At 40.9% G+C, this 23,048-nt stretch overlaps 1 protein-coding gene across 1 annotated transcript in view; it reads left to right on the forward strand.

The window, feature by feature from the left end:
* The window catches only part of ENPEP (glutamyl aminopeptidase), a 35,952-nt gene extending 26,645 nt beyond the window's left edge, over positions 1-9,307 (forward strand). Inside the window, exons 11-20 of the mRNA XM_057370731.1 lie at positions 1,024-1,103; positions 2,848-2,975; positions 3,093-3,148; positions 3,962-4,112; positions 4,899-4,972; positions 5,068-5,169; positions 5,285-5,455; positions 7,190-7,330; positions 8,117-8,195; positions 8,444-9,307. Coding sequence (XP_057226714.1) covers positions 1,024-1,103; positions 2,848-2,975; positions 3,093-3,148; positions 3,962-4,112; positions 4,899-4,972; positions 5,068-5,169; positions 5,285-5,455; positions 7,190-7,330; positions 8,117-8,195; positions 8,444-8,596 — 1,135 coding nt within the window. The 3' untranslated portion in view covers positions 8,597-9,307. The remainder of the gene's footprint in view (positions 1-1,023; positions 1,104-2,847; positions 2,976-3,092; positions 3,149-3,961; positions 4,113-4,898; positions 4,973-5,067; positions 5,170-5,284; positions 5,456-7,189; positions 7,331-8,116; positions 8,196-8,443) is intronic.
* Positions 9,308-23,048: the final 13,741 nt, after the last annotated feature.

Genomic DNA, 23,048 nt, shown 5'->3' on the forward strand with positions numbered 1-23,048 from the left:
CCCAAAAACCTAAAGAAACCTCCAAAAACCTCTATGGGTTTCCTTTGAGAAACACAATACCTTTCTAAATTTCACTGTAGTAAGCTCCATAAGAGAACTAGTAAAACTAGAAGCGTATAAATCTGTTAAGATATTTTGTTTAGGAGATACAAAACATCAAATCTTTCTCCTGTAGGTAGAAGGAGATATCATAACCTTCATTTTTTCTGTTTTCTGGAAAGTAATGACCATTCACTTAACCCAAGATTATAAAGATTACTTATATTTTCCCATAGCATTTGTCACGAAGGGGAAATCTCCCTGGGATAAACTATAATATGCTAATATGGAACAGCATCTGACTGCTCAAAAAGGCTTAAAAAGTTTTTTAACAGCCCTGTACAGGTGGCTTAAGTTATACTCATAGCATGCTCTGCTGTCCCGCTTCCCTGATTCCTTGTCAATCTTGGTCAGGCTTCCCAGGGCTCCATTCCTTCCCTACATTTCTCAGCTTTGTCCTGGGCATGCCCTGGGTAGAGGAGTCTGCACTTACCCAATAAAGGTATACAAGGAACTGAAAAGCAAGAGGTAAGGTTGCATTTAGCTCCCAGTGTTTTATAATGAAGGAATTAGGGTTATCTTGGATAAGAAAAATAGGCTGGAAAAGGCAAGAAGTCCTATTACTGTATCGCAGTAGCTGCTTAAACTCTTTCATTTTTCAATGTGTAAACAAAGTTTTGGAATACTTCACTTCTTATTTCAAATTAGCATTGCAAAGATTAAACTACTGTCTGCATAAAGCCCTAGACACATCAACTCTGACACCAACCATTCCCATATAATTATCTTTTACTAAATTAATTGCTTTGTATCCTGGTAGATTATTGCCCGACATATTATTTAGTAAATGTAAATGTAGATAACACCACACAGCTGATTTCATAAAACAAGATGTAAGCACTGAAACAAAGACCTATTGGAAGGGGGTTTTTACCATTTGGTTTCAAATGTCATTTGATTTTCTTTCCCGTTATATAATTTCAGTTACAAATGGAATATACCAGTCAAATGGAAGCTTGGGAATTCATCAAATTATACTTTCTACAATGCATCGGATTCTAAAGGTAAATGTCTCCTCTTSTTTTAAGGATAAGGAATGAATAAAGGATAAAACTTTTGAATATCCTTTACAAGAAATAGAACACAGAATTAACTTTCTTACTTTCCAGTTTCCAGATCTGGGAGCTAGCACACAGCTTTGGTTATATTGCAGTTACTAGTAATTTCTGTGATAAGATTACTATTGCTCCTATTCAAACATTATGTCAATTTAGGCTCAGCTCAGTTTAGCACTTCAGCATCTGTTTAAATACAGTCCTATTTAAGGAAACATCTATGCATACGCTTAATTATAATGTGCTAAAATCAATTAGRCTTAGGTTCACCCTTTGTTGAGTCAAAAAAAAAGAGGTGAAGTGGGAGGCTGGTGAATGCATCTGTGGCATGGTAAAGTGGCAATCTGAGTTCAGTTAAAGAAAAAGGACTACAAATGATTAATCACCTTTTCTAATGCTGGTTTCAGAACTGAGAAAATTCCTACATGACTTTTTTTGATAATTTTTCAATTATGCAGTCAAATCTGAATTTCATGTTCTACACCTCCAGTAGACAAAAATGTGGGGGAAAATTACTGAWTTTTTTCAGATTTTAAATTATATCACATTGAATGTCAGAAATACTACAATCACCTCAATCTTTTCTTGTACTTTTTTGTTATTTATTTTTAAATGTAATTAGTCTTTTGTTCTGGGCTGTTTTTTTGGTTTTTTACCTGCTGCTTTTAGTATCCATGCAAAGGTAAACAAAACACATACATAATGATACAAGTCAGAAGTTAACACAAAGCAATTTTCCTTGTCTGATTTACACATGATATTATGGTGGGCTGCAAGGGGCTATTGGCAAAGCCTGCAAAGTCTTGATTAAGTGTTTACTTCTACATCCATAAAACTTCTGTTTAGCAGGGCAAATAGCAATTGTAGGGAAAAAATGCCTTTAGGAATACTTTGTAGCATCCAAAGAGAAATGTGCTTTTAACTACAGCCACCCTGAAACCACAGATTGAAGACCACTGTTTTCAATGGGAAAGAGAAAAACTTTCATAACTAGCATCACTAGCTGGACCAGGCCAAGCTTCTGAGAAAGGAACACTTTTCAAGTATTCATTTTAAATGGGAAAATCCTAAAAGGTGAATGCTTGCATAAAGTCTCAGCCTATTTTGTAAATCCCTTATCAATGGCTGCAAAAAATAGAATCAAAGAAGAGTACAAGAAAGAAAAGGTAAAGTTAGTTGAAACAAACTGAAAAATGAAACTAATGGAGGATAAAATCAGAGAACTTAAAACTAATAGGGCACATGAAGATGAAAAACTTTTAAATAAAATATTTGCAAGAACTGCTTCTTTACAATTTTTTTCTTCTTACAATGACACTAAATCTCACCATTCTCACCCTTCTCCAATGATCTCCATTTGAAATTTAACCAACTAGCTGSCCCAAGTAATTACCATAATTCATTGTTCTAAAGACAAATGCTGTTATTCATCAAAATCTGTAATAACTTTTCTTTACTCAGAACTCATTTATAACTAACTAACTAACTAACTAGCTAGCTAGCTARCTAACTAACTAACTAACTAACTAACTAACTAAMTAAATAAATAAATAAATAAATAAAATTAAGGTTTGGACCTTATTTTGATATCCATTAAAAACAAATAATTCCTTTTTTAGTCAAGGAATCTCCAGTGAATTCTGTTTCATATAAGGTGCACAAACCAATCACTCACTGTTTGTTTGTTTTGTAGGAATTACAATAGCAACTTCTCCTGATGCTTTTCTGAACGTTAATCCAGACCATATTGGATTCTTTCGGGTGAATTATGATAGTGAAAACTGGGCCAGGTTAAGCAATCTTCTGCTCATAAACCACACAGTAAGTGGTGTAATGTCTAACCTGTCTGGTGGGTTTCTTGTAAGAAGTTTGTAGAGGCTGGGTTTTTCTGCAAATAATCTGTATATTCTTGATCCCTCTTTTTCTCTTTTCACACAGGGTTTTTCARCTGCTGATCGTGCAGGGATTTTGGATGACGCTTTTGCTTTAGCAAGGTAAACTAATTTTCTGCAGAGATTTCAACACAAATTTGTCACTTTCTKTTGCCTAAGAATTAGAATTCATGCAACCCAGGTGGTTGAAACAAATTTTGTGAATTTGGTGCGAATTTTAATTCTTTGTTGCTTTATCTTGCCCTCCTGAAGGATCTAATTTAAGTATGCATTGGCAACTTGCATTATCAATGCAATCAAGAGAAACGCCATCTTTTAGTATCACAATAATAAAACAGGCTTTAACTGTGTAGGAATTAGAAAGGGGTGTTTTCTCCATATAATTAACAATMACAGAAGCACTCCAGAAGAAGTTAGGTATCCCAAAAAGCAGAGGCATGCCTACAATGCCTACCAAGGCATTGGGTACTACCAGCCCTGCTATTTTGTTTAGAAACTGGATTGGAAACTTCTAAATGTTGTGCCAGCCATGCTGACCTAGATAAGTTTTAGGCAATCTGTGTTAGCCTCTAAGTCTCCGCAGCCTTCCAGACAGTCTCCAGCCAGCAATTCCTTTCTTTTTTGTKATATTAATGTAGTCAGTTGAGGGCTGCCCAATTCTAGGCATGCTGGCCTGTTGCACAATGTGAGCTGTCTCCTCACAATGGCACAATTCCTACCGTTAGGCATTGATCATCAATGATCTTCAGTTATCTCTTTGGAAAACACTTTCCAAGTTACATTCCAGACTACTTTCACCCTCACAAACTTTACTATTTCAGGCCTTCTAAAGTAAATAGTAATTCTAATATCTTTGAAGAAGCAAGTTCTTCAAATTCATTAAAATAACAGAACTTATGTTTTCTCCTTCCACAGACCTGGACTTGTGAATTACTCAGTTCCCCTGGAGCTCACAAAATACCTAAAAGATGAAACAGAGTATTTACCTTGGCATAGAGCTATATCAGCTGTAACTTACCTTGCAGACATGCTTGAAGATGATAAAAATGTCTATCCCCACTTTCAGGTGATGAATCAAAATAAAAGCCAATCCAGCTTGGAACTACTAWATCCGATAGTTCAGAATCTCTAACAAGAATAATACTGAAGTTGAAGTGATTTTTAATGTTGCTGAACCATTGATATTTACTTTTCATTACCGTTCTCTTAAAAAAAAGCACKAAACACTGCTTAGTAGTGGTGTCTGGATTGCCTGGATTCTGCATTCAGGACCATTCACTTGGAGAAAAGAAATTGTGCCAAATTATTCTTATAGTCTGTCACCATAAGGCATGTTATAGGTATTTATTAGTCAAGGCTGTCCTGCATTCAATAAAGAAGTATGTATAGAGCAGCAAAATCTCTGACACCTGTCCTCAGCACAAAGGATGGCTATATCTCTATATGGCAGTGAGCAGGTTTGTTATTTGATCTGAACTGATATTGAACACGATTTAATCGTCACTAAAGTGAGTATGTCCTCAATTCTCTATCATCTCTGGAAAGCAGTTGTGGCAGTGTGTCCTTGCTGTACCCCAGCCTTCATCTGGGAGCACAGACAAGGTTGGAGAGAAGCAGGTTGGCTTTGYCCTATCTGCACATCAGTAATGCAAGCAGTCAAACTTGGGGATCTGGAAAGACTAGGGGATCAGAACTGTGGGGATCTGGAAAGATTGTGCATGTGCTGGTTCATGTTACTCTTTGTTCAAGAGAYGCTAGTTCTGGAAAAAAAATGGAGGATAAACTATGAAATTAARCATAATATTATTTAAGGAAATCTACACCAGTAATGAACATCCATTTTCTACCTCAGAGATATTTTCGCAATCTGGTAAAACCCATCGTGGATCAGCTGCGCTGGGATGATTCTGGAGACCATTTGCAGAGGTGGAACAATCTTTTTTTTCATTCTCATGTTATTGATTAATTCAAAGAACATTTAGCAGTAGGAAAATTTCTCTCTCCCACTCTTTCTTTCCAAGGCTTCTTCGTGCATCTGTTCTAGACTTTGCCTGCCGTATGAATGACATAGAATCTTTGAACAACGCTTCTGAACTCTTCAATAGATGGTTACATGGAGAAAYGTGAGTGCTCACATCTTTTGTGATTTGTGCAGCAAAGAAGTGCAGCATGTGATTGGGTCACTGATCTCAAGCAGGAAAGGGAGAAGAATATTTAAATAATGTTGCTTTATTTTAGTATTCCTGCAAATCTCCGACTCATAGTATATCGCTATGGGATGCAGAACTCAGGCAATGAGACATCATGGAATTAYATGTTCAAGAAATACCAAGAAACTTCATTAGCCCAAGAAAAAGAAAAGCTGCTATATGGCCTGGCATCTGTGAGGAACATCGCACTTTTGGACAGGTGATTAAAACACACACAGATTTCTCTTTTCCTTCACAAGCAACTGGTCACTGTTTGCTCTTTCACCTCTTCCTCTCTTCTGTACTCTCATTTCGGTCAAATTACTGCATGAGGAATGCAACACATTTTCAAGACTAGTTATCTAACATGCCCCTCTGAGACTGTACTACAGCAGGAAAACAGCCTTGTTTTTTTAGTGGAAACATATCGAAAACATGGTAGTTGCTACACACAGTCAACAACATTCAGCTCTTCCAACAGTGCATTCACCCTGTGCAATTTTAGTTGCTTAATAGTTAAGCATCGGGAGTAAATTAGTCATCCATTTCCTCTTTAATCAGTGAAGGGAGGMCAGACCTACAGAGCATTGCTTATCCCAGACCAGTAAAGGGGCTTAAAATCAATAGAAAGAATTTCTTTTGGGTGTTGTCMGTTCACCCTCCATTGGCTGCAGTTTGCTCAGCCTAGATGCCTACCTTCTAAGCAGCTCAATTTAGGCAAACAGCCTTGAGCAGTTGTTATTAACAGTCCTGTGAAGGCATCCATGTGAACTTGCAATGCTCCCTGAAGTGCTGTGCAGAAATACTCAAGCTAGAACCAAAAATACTGAATTCATGCCGCCATGGTAATGATGAAGAGTCTACATACTGCCCCAGACTGTCAAACTGGGCAAGTATCTCACCAGGCTGTCACTCTGCAAARGCACATCAGCTACTTTAAGCTTATCCGATAATTTTGCATGTTGTGATATCACGTCGCTGGCATGCAAACAAACATCTACATCCAGGACCTTTCACCACTGTATCAGAGCCCTTTTTAAATATAACATGGAGCAGTCTCGGCTTGAAAGAGTTCCAAGTTTAAAGGAGGTGAAACAAGGAAGTATAGGAGATTCAGGAAGAGTAAACATAAGAGTTAGAGTAATTGAAATAAAAGTAGGAAGCAGCTGCATTCCTGAATTCTTGACCACAACAGCCACAATSTAAAGCCACTAAATAACTAATAGCTGACATGATTCAGACATAAATTAATTAGCTGGATCAGCATATATTTTTAGAAAATAGAAAATCCTTCCTAAAGCAGGGAAAGCTTGTCYCCTAATTTACTATTAAAATAACAAGCAAGGATGAAAGAGCAAACAGGTTGAACAAAATTGTCTATTACATATAGGAAAAAAGGAGCCAATACTWAACCCATACACACAACAGATTGAAAGGGTGTTCTTCTGCAACTGCTGCTGTGAATCCATGACCATGCTATTTGTCTTCCTGCAAACATGTGTGCTTCACCCTGTCAGTCAAAACCATCTGCGCTGTAACTGGAAGTATAACTGCAGCACCTGCAGGCATGCACTGCCCAAATGAATTTAAATTTTGTATGGATAGAAGTTTCCAAACAACACAGATGTCAATGTCAGCAAGCTGCCTGTGTGTGTATTCATGGTCCCAGTAAGGGACTAATACTTTTTTTGGTGCTTGGCTGAACAGCCTGATCCAATTTTATTTTCTGTACTTCATTAAAATATAGGAATAATAAAGGGTTTGGCTATTTTCAAGTAGAGACATAAACCTCACCTACTTTGCTAAAGAGATTCCTAAGATTTTTTTCAATASAATTATCTCTTGACACAGTTATGTTTTAGATTGGCGCACTTTACCTTTAAAATACTGTAGGAAAAAGATAATATTCCTGTTTGGAAATGGCTCTCATTGATTCTTATGGCTTTTCCCTTAGGTATATTAAATATATTAACAACACCAACCTCATCAAAAGCCAAGATGTGTTCACAGTCCTGAGATACATCTCATATAACACCTATGGGAAAACAATGGCCTGGGACTGGATACGACTGAACTGGCAGTACTTAATTGACAGGTACTTTAATGAAATCATTGGAAACTACATCCACCTATAATTCTTTTTACATGCCATGCTTTTGGATTTTCATTATACAGCTATCATCACTGGCCTTTGCAAAATGAAAACTGAAAGCTTATTGAACACAATTATATGAGTTTGCTGTGAAAAAGTACTTTTTTGCTTGTTTTGAAAATCATTCTTTCCCTAATTGATCACTAGCAATAAATGGTGATCAAGTAGAGAAAATTTTACCAAGGCCATAGAAATCTGGTTATTGCATGGAAATCAATGAATCAAGTCTCCACTCTTGCAACTGATTTCATAACAAGAAGACAGAGTATAGAATTGGGGTTTTTAACATTTTATTCTAATGGTAATAGCAAGCAGCAAACATACAGAGGGGCAGTGGAAGTAACAGCAAACCTTTTGGCTTTGCTCCTCACTATTTGAGTGACTTTTCTCTCCTTCCATCTCCTTTCTAAGTGCTTGGTGAGGGCACAGAAGGAAAGGACACTTGCAAGCCCAGAGCTTTGAACTGGACAGTTTTTGTATTGCTGAACAGCAATATTCCTATTTTCTATCTTGAGACAATCAGCAATTACTTTTAAAAAATTATTGCACCATAAGAGATCACTCCATTAGTAAACACATTTAAGAACAGCTCAGATATTATGTGGGGGTGCTACTGTTCAGCTAAACTGAAATTTGAACATATCTGCTTTATTGTAACACAATTAGAAGTTTAAGCTTTAGATAATTATGTGTTTGCATCAAATATAATTTATTAAATTGTTTTCCTAGATTCACTATAAATGACAGAACCTTTGGTCGAATAGTAACCATTGCCCAAACCTTCAACACTGAGCTCCAGCTTTGGCAGGTATGGTAACATCAGTTCTCTTGGGTTTAAGTCAATATATTTAACAGTCTTCTGGCCAGGAAACTTTTTTTTTTGTCCTCTAAATGCATAAAGCAGCAGGAATTAACTGTAAAACAATTCCAAGGCTACTAGCAAGAGCTTACAGATCCCTCCCAGCCAAAATTACCTTTGACCATGTCTTTGTAAAAAGCCACTTGCCCAAAAGCAGCATTATTTACTTCACATCAATTTTTTTTTCTCTTTTCCAGATGGAAAATTTCTTTGAAAAATATCCTAATGCTGGCGCAGGAGAAATGCCCAGGAGTCAGWCACTGGAGCAAGTGAAGAGCAACATTGAATGGCTAAAAGAAAACAAGGAGGAAATACAAACATGGCTGGAAGCAGAGAGTCCTACTTTGTGAAAAAGATCAGACACTCAGATCTTCAAAGAGGTTTAGCAATGTGGATGTCTCACCTAGGTACCTTAGAGAACCAAGACCAAACTTTTTTTCTACAAACACTCGGGAGACCACTGCCAGAGCAATGTTTGTGTAGTTGCTTAGCAGGAATAGCTTTATATGTTGAGAGCTGAATTTGCCTGAACAGGACAAAGGTTTAAAGTCACTCAAGGCAGAAGTGATGGCAGAACTGGAGTCCTCACTGATCACTCTGGTCTCACTCCTTATGCACACTACTCTGAAAAGCTACTTCTTGGTTTGCACAGAAGTATATCTAGTACACTCAGGGATTCCTTTCCAAGTGCACCTCATAGGAGCTTTCTCCTGAAGGAAAGGGAATTAAGCAGTAATTTTTTAACATTGTCTGAAAATCATCCCCTATATTTATAACTGCACAAATTCTACATCTGGGATTTAGGTTTGCTTTCTGATACTACAAAAAGGCCAGTTAAGCTTTCCTTTCAATTGATTTTTGAAGTTTAACTACCAGTACACAAGGGATCAATATTATCAACTTCTTTTTCAATGTTATTAGTTGGGATTCAGTAGCTTAGAGTAGGGSTTGTCTTGGTTATTTTTGTCTTATTTCAAAATCTTTTCAGAAAAAAAAAAAGAACTTGTGGCAGCCAATACTGCAAACAAGACATGCTTTACCTACTGTTTCTTTTCTTATAGAAAAATAAAATTTAAAAAAATCTACCTGAAATCTCAGTCTCTTTCTAATGAAGTGATCAAACTGCCTGGGTTATAGAAAAACAGTTGTTACATARCTCAGCTGTACCATACATATAGCTTCAGTGACTTCTGAGGAGGGAAAAATCTATTAACTCCTCTGATAAAACACAGAAAAAAAAAGCAAATGCACTCAGAGAGATCAGATGAGTCCCACTGCTGCAATTCAGTCTATTGCAGGAGTACAGACAGCAAAGAAAGAATTCTCAGTCCCAAGTCCCTCTACCCTTGTGATGCTAGAGGAAGCATTGGGGCTACTCTGCCTGTTTCTCCCAAGCTGGGAGGGGTGCTGGGAAAAACAGGGAGGTGTGCTTTAGATTTCCCAGATTTCCATGTACTGTGTCCTGACATGGTGTGAGCAGCAAATGTGAGCACCTCCTTGCCATCTCTCTAGTCCCCTGAGCAGGGAACATAACCACCTAGAGCCAATGTCTGTCCAGATGTCCTGAGAGCAGGATCACAGAGCACCTCACAGTAGGTAGCCCTGGGAGATTTCATGCATAGCTGTCAGGAAACTCTGCTGTTGGATTGGAGGACAGAAGCATGGAAACGCAYTTATCTTCATCCTGCAATCTATTCAAAGGGAAGAGGAGATGACTCTAAAGTACAGAAATTTCAGTACAGGCTATGTGCCTGSCTCTGGGCCTTGGTATGGCACAAAGGGCTCCAGAACAACTTACATAGTCCCAAATGGAAACACTTTACCTCACATCCACACTTCATTCAAGGCTGGTACTGTTTTGGGCCTCTCTAGACACCCAAAACATGGAGACAAGCCCAGACGACTATGGTGACAAAGTCAGTTTTCCTGTTGTGTTGGTTTTGGCTGGGATACTTAATTTCCTTCACAGTAGCTGGTGTGGGCTATGTTTTGTATTTGTGCTGGAAACAGTGCTAATAAAACATGGATGTTTTCATTACTGCTGAGCAGTGCTTACACAGTGTCAGGGCCTTTTCTGCCTCTCACACTACCTCACCAAGGAGACTAAGTGTGCACAAACTGGGAGGAGACACAGCTGAGACAGCTGATCCCAACTCACCCAAATGACATTCCATACCACAGTACATCATGCTCAGCATATGGAGATGGAGAGGAGAAGAAGGAAGGCAGGGATGTTCAGAGAGATGGCATTTGTGTTACCAAGTAACCATTACGTGTGATGGAGTCCTGCTTTCAAAGAGGTGGCTGAACACCTGCCAGCTCATGGGAAGTGGTGAAGGAATTCCTTGTTTTCCTTTATTTGCATCCACAGCTTTAACTTTAATTATTAAATTATCTTTATTTCAACCCATGAGTTTTCTCGGYTTTACGTGTTCAATTCTCTCCTCCATCCCACCAAGAGGGAGTGAGCGAGTGGCTGTGTGAGGTTGAGATGCCAGCTGGGGTTAAAACACAAGACCCATCAAAGRAAAATGTCAGTCATTTGCCTCCTGTAAACAAAAGATGGCAGGATCTAACAGTGGTTACAATTTGCTAGAGACACCAGTTTCAGTTCTTCAAGGTGAGAGGGTGGGAAAGGGCCAGGCAATTTCTTCCAGTTTTTCTTGTTGCTCAGATTCACACACAGAGGACAGTGAAGCAAAGCYGCTGCTCACACCCAAAACTACCAGCAGCATATGAGGAGTAGATTGTCCTTGRGCATCTGCCAGCTCAGTACAACATATGACAAGTCACCTTCACTATTTTACACTTCCAGTGAACTAAAGGAGTAGAAGCCAAACAATTGTCTTGGTTTCAAGGTCRCAAACAGGTTTGGTAGCATCACACCAAATAGTAATGCTATCAGCACATTGTATCACTGTGAATATTAATAGTACAATCACCTCTGAAAAWTTTTCTGTGTATAGTCAGTGTGTTTTGATTGGCAGTCATCAACTTTATCTGGCCATGATGTGCATCAATGCAAAACCAATGTGAAGGTATCCAGGCACATAGCTCAGTTGTTTTCCCTTTCAGAAAAAATTTCATGAAATTTGTCAAAAAGAACTGATTTTCTTATTATTCATACATTTCTGCACAAGTTGCTGTAGAAAGAAAACTATTACTATTATGGGAATAGTACAAGATTAAGAAGTTACTTTAAGATATTTTTATCCCTTGTTACATGTACCCCTTACTTCCACCAAGTGGGATCAGGCTGACCATGTTGGCTACAGTAGTARTCTTTCATCAAGGACAACATAAGAAGTAATGAAGATTTTCTATAATGCTGGAAAGCTACAGCAAAAGCAGCCTTCATCCAAATCACACAGACAATACCACTATTTCAGACAAGAGATATTGGTAGCATAGTGTGTTGCTGTAGCAGAAAGAATAAAAAAGGTCCATCAGAGAGAGAGAAGGAAACATACCACTGAAGCACAGAGAGAAAGAGAAACCCAGGACAAGCCTGAACAACTACTGAGCTCATGATACTGGTTGAATGGGGGAGAGAAAGTTTAAAGCAATTTCCACCTGTCAATTGATTCTCATTCCATTCAGGAAGCTGGGCCCAAGTGCAGCTTTTGTGCCCGAGCCACACTGGATCAGAGAGAGTTTCGACTAGTCCTTGGATGCTTTTGATGGTACAGAAAGGTTAGCTGGATTTCTACACTGATCTTAAGTGGGTAGAGGAACATGGAAGTAAGTCCAAAAGCCCCACAAGGCAGCTGCTTTTATGATAGGGTAAAAGTTCTGTCAATTTTAAATAATGTTCTCTAGATTATGCAGTGCTCTTGCTACCTTTAAATGTCTCATGGAGAATGTACTGTATGGCATGTGCCTCTTTCAGACTGTCTGAGACGGATAACAAATCTGGTACATGCTAAATCTTTCAGTCAGGAACTATTGCATTTACAAATGGTCTGTGATAAGCTTAAGAATGCCAATTTGAAACTGAATCCAAAGAAATGTGAACTGTTTTAAAAAGAGATAATTTTCCCTTGGTCATTCGATCAGCAAGGAAGGAATTTCTACTGATAAAGCCAAGTGAGGGAGTACAGAACCAGCTGGCCCTTTAGATCCCTACAGCTTTTTGAGGCTCTGCTGTTCCTATTGTACCACACCAAAAGCTATTGCATTCAGTGAGGCAGAGAAACACTTTGAGTAATCGAAGTGCAATGTGGTGGAGTTAAAGGGGGGGCCACTTATAACTTTTGCAGTGTTGCCTTACACCAGCTCTGCAAATCCATCTCATATCAGCCACAGCTGTGTGTCCTATAGACCCTGAGCCCATGGGCCCCAGGAGGCTGTAAGCCTGATAGAAGCATGAAAATGCTTTATCTTGATAATTCAGGTAAAGAAACAACTGAGAACATTGTATTACTGCACAGAGCAAAAAAATGAATAGCACCAATGGGAACACCAAGGCGCCTACAACTCCCTGACTGAGCCAGTTCCTAAGCCAGTTAAGATCAGTATGAGTATGCAGACATTAAAAAAAAAGACCCCCACCTTAAATACACGGTATGTCTGGGAAGTATACGTGACTGGGAAGTATCCCTCCAGTCTTCCCACAATAACTAGTGCCATTTTTTGGCATTTTGTATGAGGGCATCTTCCAGCAGCTTTTGGGACTCGAGAGGGAAAATGCTAGTCTGTGATGGGCACAGGAAAGCCTAGATAAACAGGGTCTGAAGGATAGGACCTTATCCTGTTGCTAGCAGCAACAATMCTATACTGCCAGATTAAAACTTTGTCTTGTGTTATACGTAGCCAGTTATGAAAATTAGTCAAACAAGGTTGTGTTTGCTTTCCCCAGTGTTTACACAGAATCCAGGTGACCTGGGGGTATTCCATTAGGAGTCAGTTGTACAGGATGTATTTCAACTTCACATCCATACCTATTTATCCCCGTATGTGGAAAACTGATACAGAAAAATATAGCTATATGAGACTAAGGACTGCAGTGGTTCAAAAGGCTATCCATATATTGAATTTTTCCAAGATGTGCTTCAGAAACTGCCCCCCATGCCTCCAATTATATTTATAAGGCATCTGAAATGTGYATGGTTCAGGCAAGTCTGAGAGGTTCTGCCCTCCCACTGTACATTCTAAAGAGTCACGTGGAAAGAGCAAATCATGAAAAATATGACCACAATATAATATCTGAGAAATACGATTAGTAAATAGCACTCATTATTTGTTTCAGTAATCCCTCACTTGCAGAAAACCTTTCTATATCAACCCTCTCTTGTTCCCAAATTGATGTCCAGAGACTGCTACCAAGCTGACACCTGCTTGCTGATAGTTTAATAATGCTGAAACAATATGCATGAATGGTCTCAAGGAGCAGGTAATCAGGGGAAGGAAGACATCCAGGCATGAGAGAGGACTGGAGCTTAGCTCTTCAAGAGGAAGGCTGGAGGTACAGGGTCATTATTTTAGTAAAAAGCAAAAGTTAATTTGAAATAGCTGTTGCGGTTATAAACATTATATCCACCACACAATCTTCACCCAGTTTAAACCACCAATGTTCATTTTCCTTTGGAGATGGATAAGATGGCCAAGTGACTTCTGAATATCCTTTCCAGTATTTTCTTTAACTGTTTGCAGTGAACAAGGGACTGGTCACTAATATAATTTCTTCCAAGGAGTGCAAGGCCAGACATGGGTGATGAGGCTCTGCTATTCCAGAGTTCCCATTCTGTTCTGCCTACTGTCAAATGCATTTGTACACCACAAGTCAGGAACTGCAAACCCCTGAGCTAAAGGGCTGGTATCTGTAGCAGCTCTGCAACTTGGGGCTGTTTTTTTATGTCTTTCTCAAAGAGAGATTCTGAAACAAAACAACTGCAGGATGCACTCCTGAGGGTCGCTAACACAGCTATTAGCCAGAGCAAAAGTTGCAGAACATCATGCCAAAAAAAGGCGTTAAGCTGTAGGTCAAGTTCTCATAAGCTAAAGGCGTTACTGTGGCAGCCTAAGAGGAAGATTTTTCCAGGTGTCTGGTGGGCAGCCAAAAACTGATTGGATTCATTTATTTTAGCAAATAGTCACTTTCAGCAAACTGAAATTATGGCCCACCCAGGTTCCTTAAGCAAATTCAGCTGGAGAAAACACTACGGACCTGAAGTTACATAAACCCTGATGAAAAGTCATCATCCCCACTTTTTCTTGGGCTGGAGCACTTGAAAAGAAAGCAAACAGATCAAGGCTCAGTTCTGTCTCCTACAATGATATGCACATGAACTCTTCCACTTGACTGTACTGGGCCTGGTCTTTCAAATTTTCCCATGTTCTTAAATAACAGCCAGAATCAAAAGTAATTAGTAACTTCCTAGTTTGTTGCTTTACATGAGCACCTGAAAACATAGGATTGTCAGACTTTTTCATTAGCATTTCATTACAGAGTATTTTTTCATTACTGTAAGTAAAGATGGATATCTTAAACAGAGGCTGCTAATAAGCTCAGATCTCTATCAATAGGCCTTAAGTAATTAGAAATGTAGAGGAGCACCATTCCATAGGACAGTGGTTGGAGTAATAGCCTGAAAGGGCAGATGTGATTTAAAATTCTCTCCAGCAGAAACAATAGTTCATGAAGTCTTCTACTTCCTGCACAAAATCTCCAACCACTGCATGTAAGGGGCATTGCTTTCTTCCAGTGCTCTTGTAAATGCAGCCCTTCTTTTACTCTGCCATCTCAAGGACTCCAAACCAAAATGCTCAGTCCTGTAAAAGGGAATATTTCTGTGTCAGGCAAGACAAGACTTCAGCTTTTCATTTCCGCAGCAGAAAAAAAAAAAAAAAGCTTTGTTCAAGCTGCACAGACACACTCCCCTTCTCCCTAGTTCATGAGAAAAACAAACAAACAAAAATGTGCTCCTCCAGTGAATGCCCCAAAATAACATGACTGTTGGCTTCACAGACAAGTTGTTCAGCTCCCTGGCCCAACTGCAACAGTGGAAAGACAAACTCCAGGCATGAAAGACAACAAGTGCAAACTAGGAAGTGCACCAGAGCAAACTACCCCCTCAGGTATCACCTTAGGCACAAAACAGAAGCACAGAATTGAGCAATTTGGCAAAGATGGATGCAAGCTGGGGCTGGTTTTAACAAATATTGAGTCAGTCACCAGGTATTATAAAAGGAACGGCCAGCAGAGTCAACAACATGTAGTTAACATGGAAATGTCACAACCAAGGTCARCCATGGCTAAAATCAGATTGTAGGAGAGGAAAATTGACACCAGAATGATACCAAAGAGCATATCTTAGCTGGCATTTGCTAGCTAAAGTCAGGGCTAGGCCAAAGGTTAGTAGTCATGCAAGCAAGGCACTACACCAACACACCAACATGGTGCCTTCTGCTCTGCATCCYGGACAGACCCCTCCCCTTGTCCCTTACTGAGGGCTGCAGATGCACAGCTAGGAGAAAACAGCAGAGCGAGGAAGGTTTGGCCATCTTTGCATTGTGAATGAACGGACAACTCATTTAGCTAAAACTGCTCATTGTGATCTAATATCAGGAAAAAGATATTCTTGGGGTACTTTCTGGGCTGCCCAGGTGAACTTGGAAACAGTGTGCAGGACAGGGAAACAGGCAGTTAAGTCACCAAAGCAAGTTGATACCCACGTCCTAGTGACACACACAGTTTGTGTTTTGTTTATTTAATCACACTTGGTTTAGAGGTTAACAGTTCTGAAGAAACTATTTAAGAGTTCTTTGCAAAATGTTGAAGGTATTTTTATTCTTTAGTCAGGGCTCCTTGCATAGAAGATTAATGCAATCTGTCCAAGACAAATCAGATGGGGAAGATTAGTGGCAGGAAAAAAGCAAGCATCAGAAAACATATTAGTGAAGTATCATTAAGTTTTTACTATGGGAAATATATTATTCCAAAAATATGTTAAAGCAAAACATAAATTTCCTATTATAATTTTAGGAGTTATTGCTCAAGTACCTTCTTAAAATGCAATACAAACATTTTGATCTATTKTCTGTGCTCACTAGAAAAATAATGAGTATTGGTGGTCTGGGAAGTACAGTTGTTCCTTGTATTGGATTGTAATAGCTAGAGTGATTTTACGGTTAAACAAATCTTGAGCAATGGAAATAAATAGGATAATCATGAAGATGCATCATGGTGATTAACTTCTTTTCCTCTCATTAAAGAAAGAAAAAAATCTACTTTATGAAAGATGAAGGACATGTAATGAATTTTTTCCATATTTTTACTTCTTCACAGTGTATTAAGAGCAGCCTCTAGTGACAGTTGGTAGCCATTACAATTAATTATACTGGCTTTAACAGAGCTTGAAACAAAAACACTTCCTTAACTATTTATATATATCTTAAAAAAATAAACAAAACAGCCCCAACCTGGTCTTAAAGACCAGTCATTAGGCACACAGGGGCTTGTAAGAAACATAGAATGAAACAACTTAACCTAGAATAAATGGCAATCATTAAGGCTAAAATTTATAGGTTAAAAAAAAAAAAAAAATCAACCCATAGAAGCTTATTATATGTCACTTGATAAGGTTATATTTAACAATTTTAATCATAGAATGGCCTGGGTTGGAAGGYGCCTTAAAGATCTGGGCAGAGTCAGCTTCCACTAGACCAGGTTGCTCAAAGGCCCATCCAGCCTGGCCTGGAACACTTGCAGGGATGGGGTGCACCCAGCTTCTTTGGGCAGCCTGTGCCAGTGCCTCACCACCCTCGAAATCTAGAATTTCTTCCCAATATCCAATCTAAACCCACCCTCCTTCAGCTTAAAGCYATTCCTCCTTGTCCTATCCCTAGATGCCCTAGTAGAACGTTCCTCTCCCACTCTCTTGTAGGCTGCTATAAGGTCTCCCCAGAGCTTTATCTTCTCCAGGCTGAACAACCCCAACTCTTTCAGTCTGTCTTCAAAGAAGCGGCACTCCCATCCTCTGAGCATCTTTGTGATCCTACTCCAGTTTTGGTCCAACACATCCATGCCCTTCTTATAACGGGGGCCCCAGAGCTGAACATAGAATTCCTGGTGGGATCTTATGAGAGCAGAGTAGATGGGGACAATCCCCTCCCTGGTCCTTCTGGCACACTGCTTTGGATGCAGCCCAGGTCACAGTTTGGCTTTCTGGGCTGCAAACGCACATTCCTGGGTCATGTTTAGCTTCTCATCCACCAACATACCCAAGTCCTCCTCAGGGCTGATCTCAATCCATTCTCYGATCAGTCTGCACTTGTGCTTGGGATTGCCCTGATCCAGGTGCAGGACCTTGCTGAACTTCRTGATATTCATCCTCAAGCCTGTCAAGGTCCCACTGCACRGCATCCCTTCCCTCCAGTGTGCTGACCACACCAGACAGCTTGGTGCTATTGGCAAACTGCCTGAGAGTGCACTCAATCCCACTGTCCGTGTTGCTGACAAAGATGATAAACAGTGCTGGTCCCAATACCAACCTCTGATTAATGCCACTCATTATCAGAAATTGCTGCAAATGCAAGTTATGTTTCGAAGAGCAGTCAGCATTGCCATGATCAATCAAAAGGCCAAATGCTCAGAACGCAAGACATTCACAATGAGCTTGCATCACATCTGTACAGAGAAGGTGCACTGGATTCCGGCATGATGGCTATTTTACCTCAAGCAGTTGTTTGCAGCTGAAAAGAAAAAGCTTCCTAGCAAAACCAGGCATGTGTACTTTGCAACAATCAAAAATACCCATAAACTCCCTAACATCATTCTGAGATAGGTATTGTTCAGCTTTTTTAACCAATAGCAACTGAGACATTAGGAAGATATTACATCTTCTTGCAAAATTGACTTTCTTTTTGGACGGACACACACACACACACACACACAAACACACAAACACACTTGTGCTTTGAGGGATTGTGGAAACCAGCACCTGCCTGTGACCATGTGGGGTGTCTGTGCCTGTGCAGAATGCTGAGGGGTCATGGCAGGATCCAAACAAGGGCGCCTAAGGTGTGGCACGGAGTGGCAAAGCCAGTTCCCCCCAGAGGCAGTGTCCCTCCACAGTCCTGCCAGTAGCCCATAACAATGCTCTCAGCATTTCCAAAACAGGCTTATGTTTGGGTTTTTTTAATCCATTGCTTTGGGGAGTCAAATGTTCTTTTATTTCTCACTGAAGTTAGGAAATATTTGTTTAAGAAGCCCGAGCRCCTGCCTTCAAGTAATTTCATTTACAGAAGAAGGACTCATCTACCACTGCCTGTGGCAGTTGCTAWCCTGCAGACATGGCTCTGCCGAGACCTCTGGAAAATTGCTCAGTCAAGCTTTGCCTATASAAAAGGAAGCCAGGCTCAGAGTCATGATAGCATCTGCAGCCTCAGCATTTCAGCAACGCTTKTGCAGCATCACAAAGGGAGGGTGGAATGTCAGGGAGAGCTCAGGAATGTTGTCCSAGGCAGGACAGCAGCAAGGCATCAGGCACCTGTTCTCTCAGCACCACAGGGCAGGACCTGGCACAGGCGGCTCAGCCCCTCTCCCTCAGCCAGCGGGACAGGAGACAGGAAGGACACGCTGCCAGAGGTGTGGGCTCCCTCACATGGCTGGCTTCCCATGGGCTATGGAGAACAAAGCCTTGCACTCGCTGGTGGGGCACTGYTCACCCTGGCGGGCATGAGGGTTTGGAATATCAGGTCCTGGTACTCAAGGATGTCTGCTGCCTCCCCTCACACCTACCTCCTCTGATGGGCTCGCCTTGCTCTTAKGCAGAAGGGGCTGAGGCCTCTTCCAGACACTCCTCTCACACCAGTYGAGCTGCTGGTTCTCTCTTTTGAAGAATAAAGCCTCTCCTGAGAGTGCAGGTGGAGCTTTGCCCTGCCACTGGGCTCTGGGCCACAGCTGAGGGGCGTTCTGGGGCCGGGCATTCCCTGCACCCCTCCTCACCTCCCATCCCTGGCTCTCCCCAGATCACCACTGTGAGGGAGATCTCTCTTAGATTTCCAGGAGCCTACCAAGTGCTGGTGTCTCCAGGTGGCAGTCAGGGCCACGGGAGGGAGAAGGAAAGGCCCTGCTGCCATCCCGTGTGATCGGTCCCCGTGCCTGAGGCTGGGCAGCGCCCAAAGCTCGGACAAGCCGAGCCCCCCACACCGGGAGGGCAGGGCGGGTGGCCGGCTGCTCTCCTTGCAGCCACTCATCGGCCGCTAATCCAATCATSCCGCTAATGAAATCAGGCTGTGCCGCTGATGAAATCACCCTGCAGCAGCCAGCACGGCTTCACGGCGCTGCTGCTCTCAGCATCGGCCGGGCTGGTGGGCACCCTCCGCCGAGAGCCCCCAGCTGCTCCTGCTGCAGGCCTCTGCCACAGCAAAACCTGTCCTGCCAGCAGGCAGAAAGAAGCAGAGAGCAGATAGCTCAGAACAAGACACCAGTTTGCGGTTTTCCAGTTCCCTGCCAGCATGGGTTTGCTCGGGGAGCTGCTGTCCGGGAGGGAGAGCCCTCCTCAGGGGATGGCCGTCCCAGACAGTGGCACAGCTGCTGTCTGCAGCACTCGTGCCAGGTACACAGCCAGCTCGGGATAGTGCTGCTAATGAGTATCTCCCACCAACGGGCAGAGAAGCATCCCAGCACCCTGCTCCTGGCCTCTCTGGGACTTTTTTCCAGGTGTTCCCTGAGTGTTTATCAAAATTAGAAAGAGCACCCTTTTCCTTATGAAATGCTTTACTTCTGATACTGCAACAGGCTAGAAGGGGGTAGAAAGAATGTTGATGCTGTTTTAAATGTCTTTTTTTTTTCCTCAGACTTTTGAAGATGCCACAAAATATGCCATAGCCATATTTATGTTTCTTTTTTACTTTAAAAGCTGCTGCATGCAGGGAGGCAAATTGAAGCATCCAGCTCATGTTTGAAGCGAGGTCCACCTTAAATTGGATTTTTTTTTTTCCAAGCAACTTAGGGCKGAAAGAAATTAAGGAGATTGTGATAACAGTATTGTTTGTATGAAACTCACAGCAAAGGCTTTAGCATTCTACAAGCTAGTGTGCTCCTTCAAAGGTCTGCTAGTTAATTGGTGCATTGTTTAAGGGAAGATTTTAATAGTGTAGGAGGCATAAGCCTTTGTAAATAATATTATCTTAAATGAAGAAGGTCTTATCATGCACTCCTTGCTCAGGCAAGCCTGCTCTTGAGATCATCTGGAGTTTTGTGTAAGAAGTGCAGAATCAAGTCCGTAATGACCCAACTGCTTAATCGAGTGGTACGGAGAAACACATCCAAGCAGTTTTCAGGCACATCTGCTCGACATCAGTACTGCCGTGATCTCACTAGAGGGAGCAATTTATTTTGAAATATTAGTCAATATTAGCTCAGCGCTTAGCTGGGCCACCAGTGGGTCAAAATTAAGAAGACTGCTCTTAAGCAAATACACATTTTAAGATACAAAGACAAACAAGGGGAATAGAGAAATGAAAAGACAGTGATAGTTAAAAGTCCCAGCTTCTGAAACAATGAGTTGTAAACAGAAAAAGGATTTTATGCAACATATGGAGATGATTTTTATAATGTTTTTCCTGCTGAAACATCTACAGTAGAGGTTCTGTTCCTGTTTCCAGTAGAAATTCCTGTTTTCAGGAATTACAGGTCATTTTGGTTGGCCCTTGATGTGAAATTTTAAAACATGGATAAGCTATTCCCTTTTTTATCATAGGCTGTAAAAGGAAATAAATTCCCAGATGCATTGAGATTCTGAGAAGCATTGCTAGCACTCAGGCTCTGTCAACATTTCCATCTTAAACTATTATTTAATGTTGAGTCATAAACACCTTTCTGTAAACATTTATTTAGTGCCTGACAAGATCTCCCCTCTAAAGCGGTGGGGGATGGTGTTGTTCCAAAAAACAGCGGTTTAAAATATTTTTAATGATATCTTTAAAGGCTGTGTTCTAAATCTGTCACAGTTCAATACTGTCCTTATTCAAATTCTATATTGGGGTAAGTTTGTTCTGGACTCATACAGTGCCTGGCACAGTAAGGTTCTCAGAGACCCAAGGCACTGCAGTGAAAGCAAATAATATGGATTTAATACTGACTGTGTTTATGCAGTCTGACCCTGAGTACTGCTTAGCTCCTGGGTCCTGCTGTCTGGCTCAGCTACGTCTTGACTCTGTGTTGGGGTGAAATGTGGGAATGTGATCCCTCTGCTTTGCCCCCTGCCCAGTCTGGAGGGAGGAAAGGGGGTCTATGGACTAGCAGGGAGCCAGTGCGACCTCCCTGAGGTGTGGTCATATGGATCACCGCTGTCCCACAGGCAATACCCAGCCATCGGGATTTAATCCYTCCTCACAAAGCCCAAATGATCAGCTTGTGAATCTGTGAGCAGAAACTAGGTGTTWGTTTCATGTGCTCAGCAGTCGTTGTATGCAAGATCTCTGAGTCTGTTTGCTCTGGTGGGTTTTGGATACAGCCTTTAAAAGCCCTAAACTTGCCATCTGGTCCACTAAACAGGAGCCTTCTTTCTATGGAGCACCAGCTGTGTGATACAATTTGYAGGATGAGAGCTGGAAAGTTCTGTGTGTTAGTAAGCGAAATAACATCACTGCCACCTCCCAGATGAATTAGACCGAAATTATTGTCRTGAGCAGAAATTACAAGCATCACAGTTAGCTGGAGATGGTGYTGSGKCTGTRCCTTATCAAAACWAAAATCAGTTGTTGTTTTCCAKATCTGACACACGCAAAGGAGGGCTCACACCCATACATACCCTCTCTGCATTTCAGAAGGCTGGGTGGAGGTATGTGCTCCACGCTCCCCCAGGCTCTGGCTGTGCTCTGGTACAGACAGCACAATGTTATGCTTAAGGAAGCCGTGCTACGGGCTCTGCAGATACAGCAGGATCTGCCTGGACCTGGGTGCCATTTATCACTGCATAAGAAACTGACCCCAAGGAAGGGAAGAGRAAGAGGAGGGCTGTGCAATTTTCACCTCTATCACGACCTGCAAGAAAAGCCTTGCTTTTACTGCTGCTGACATTTTACTGTTGAGAAAACCAAATCTCAGTTTTCAGTGGAAAATTTAAAATTAATGGTAAGTGCAAGTGAGTGCAGATTTAAGGCTACCTTCAAAACTGATTGAATAGTAGAAGAAAATAACTTTCTACAGTTTTAATCTCTACTAATCCACAAGGTTGGGGGGGGGGGGGTTGTTGCAGACTCAAATTTTCTGGTAATACTTTATATAAAAAAAATCCAGTCCTGGTTTATTCTACTTGCTTTAGTCTACAGGTGAATAGTGATTTAGTAGATGTGCTGTCAGGCAAGGAGGAAGCAAAATCTGACAGACCAACAGAACATGACTAATAACCAGTTCATACAGAAAGTGTTTTTGTTARCATCAATGTAGCTCCTTTGCTAAAAGAGCAGACAAAAATCTGCTTAGTTCTTTCAGCAAAGCACTGAAGCACAAATCTAACCTTAACTATGTGAAATCACTGAGCTTTTGTATTTATACCTAGTGTTAGAAATTTCAAAATATTTGCATGTTCCTTTAATTGCTGAGGGATTTCCCACTGCTTCAAGAAATTTTTCAGAAAGAAAAATCTAAATACTAGAAGGACATTTTAAAATATTAAATGAACATGGGTACAAATTGCCTTCACATGCCTCCTTCCACCTTATAATAATTTCTGGTGGCACCYGCCAAGGTGTGTATGTATGTATATTTTTGTTTTCTTAGAATTATTGCAGCATCCGTATTTATTTCATTGGGTCAGATAATACTGATGTAATTGAATGGTAAGTAGCACG

The sequence above is a fragment of the Malurus melanocephalus genome, unplaced genomic scaffold, assembly GCF_030028575.1.
Source record: "Malurus melanocephalus ecotype Western Australia unplaced genomic scaffold, MMel_1.1 scaffold_131, whole genome shotgun sequence".
NCBI lineage: Eukaryota > Metazoa > Chordata > Aves > Passeriformes > Maluridae > Malurus > Malurus melanocephalus.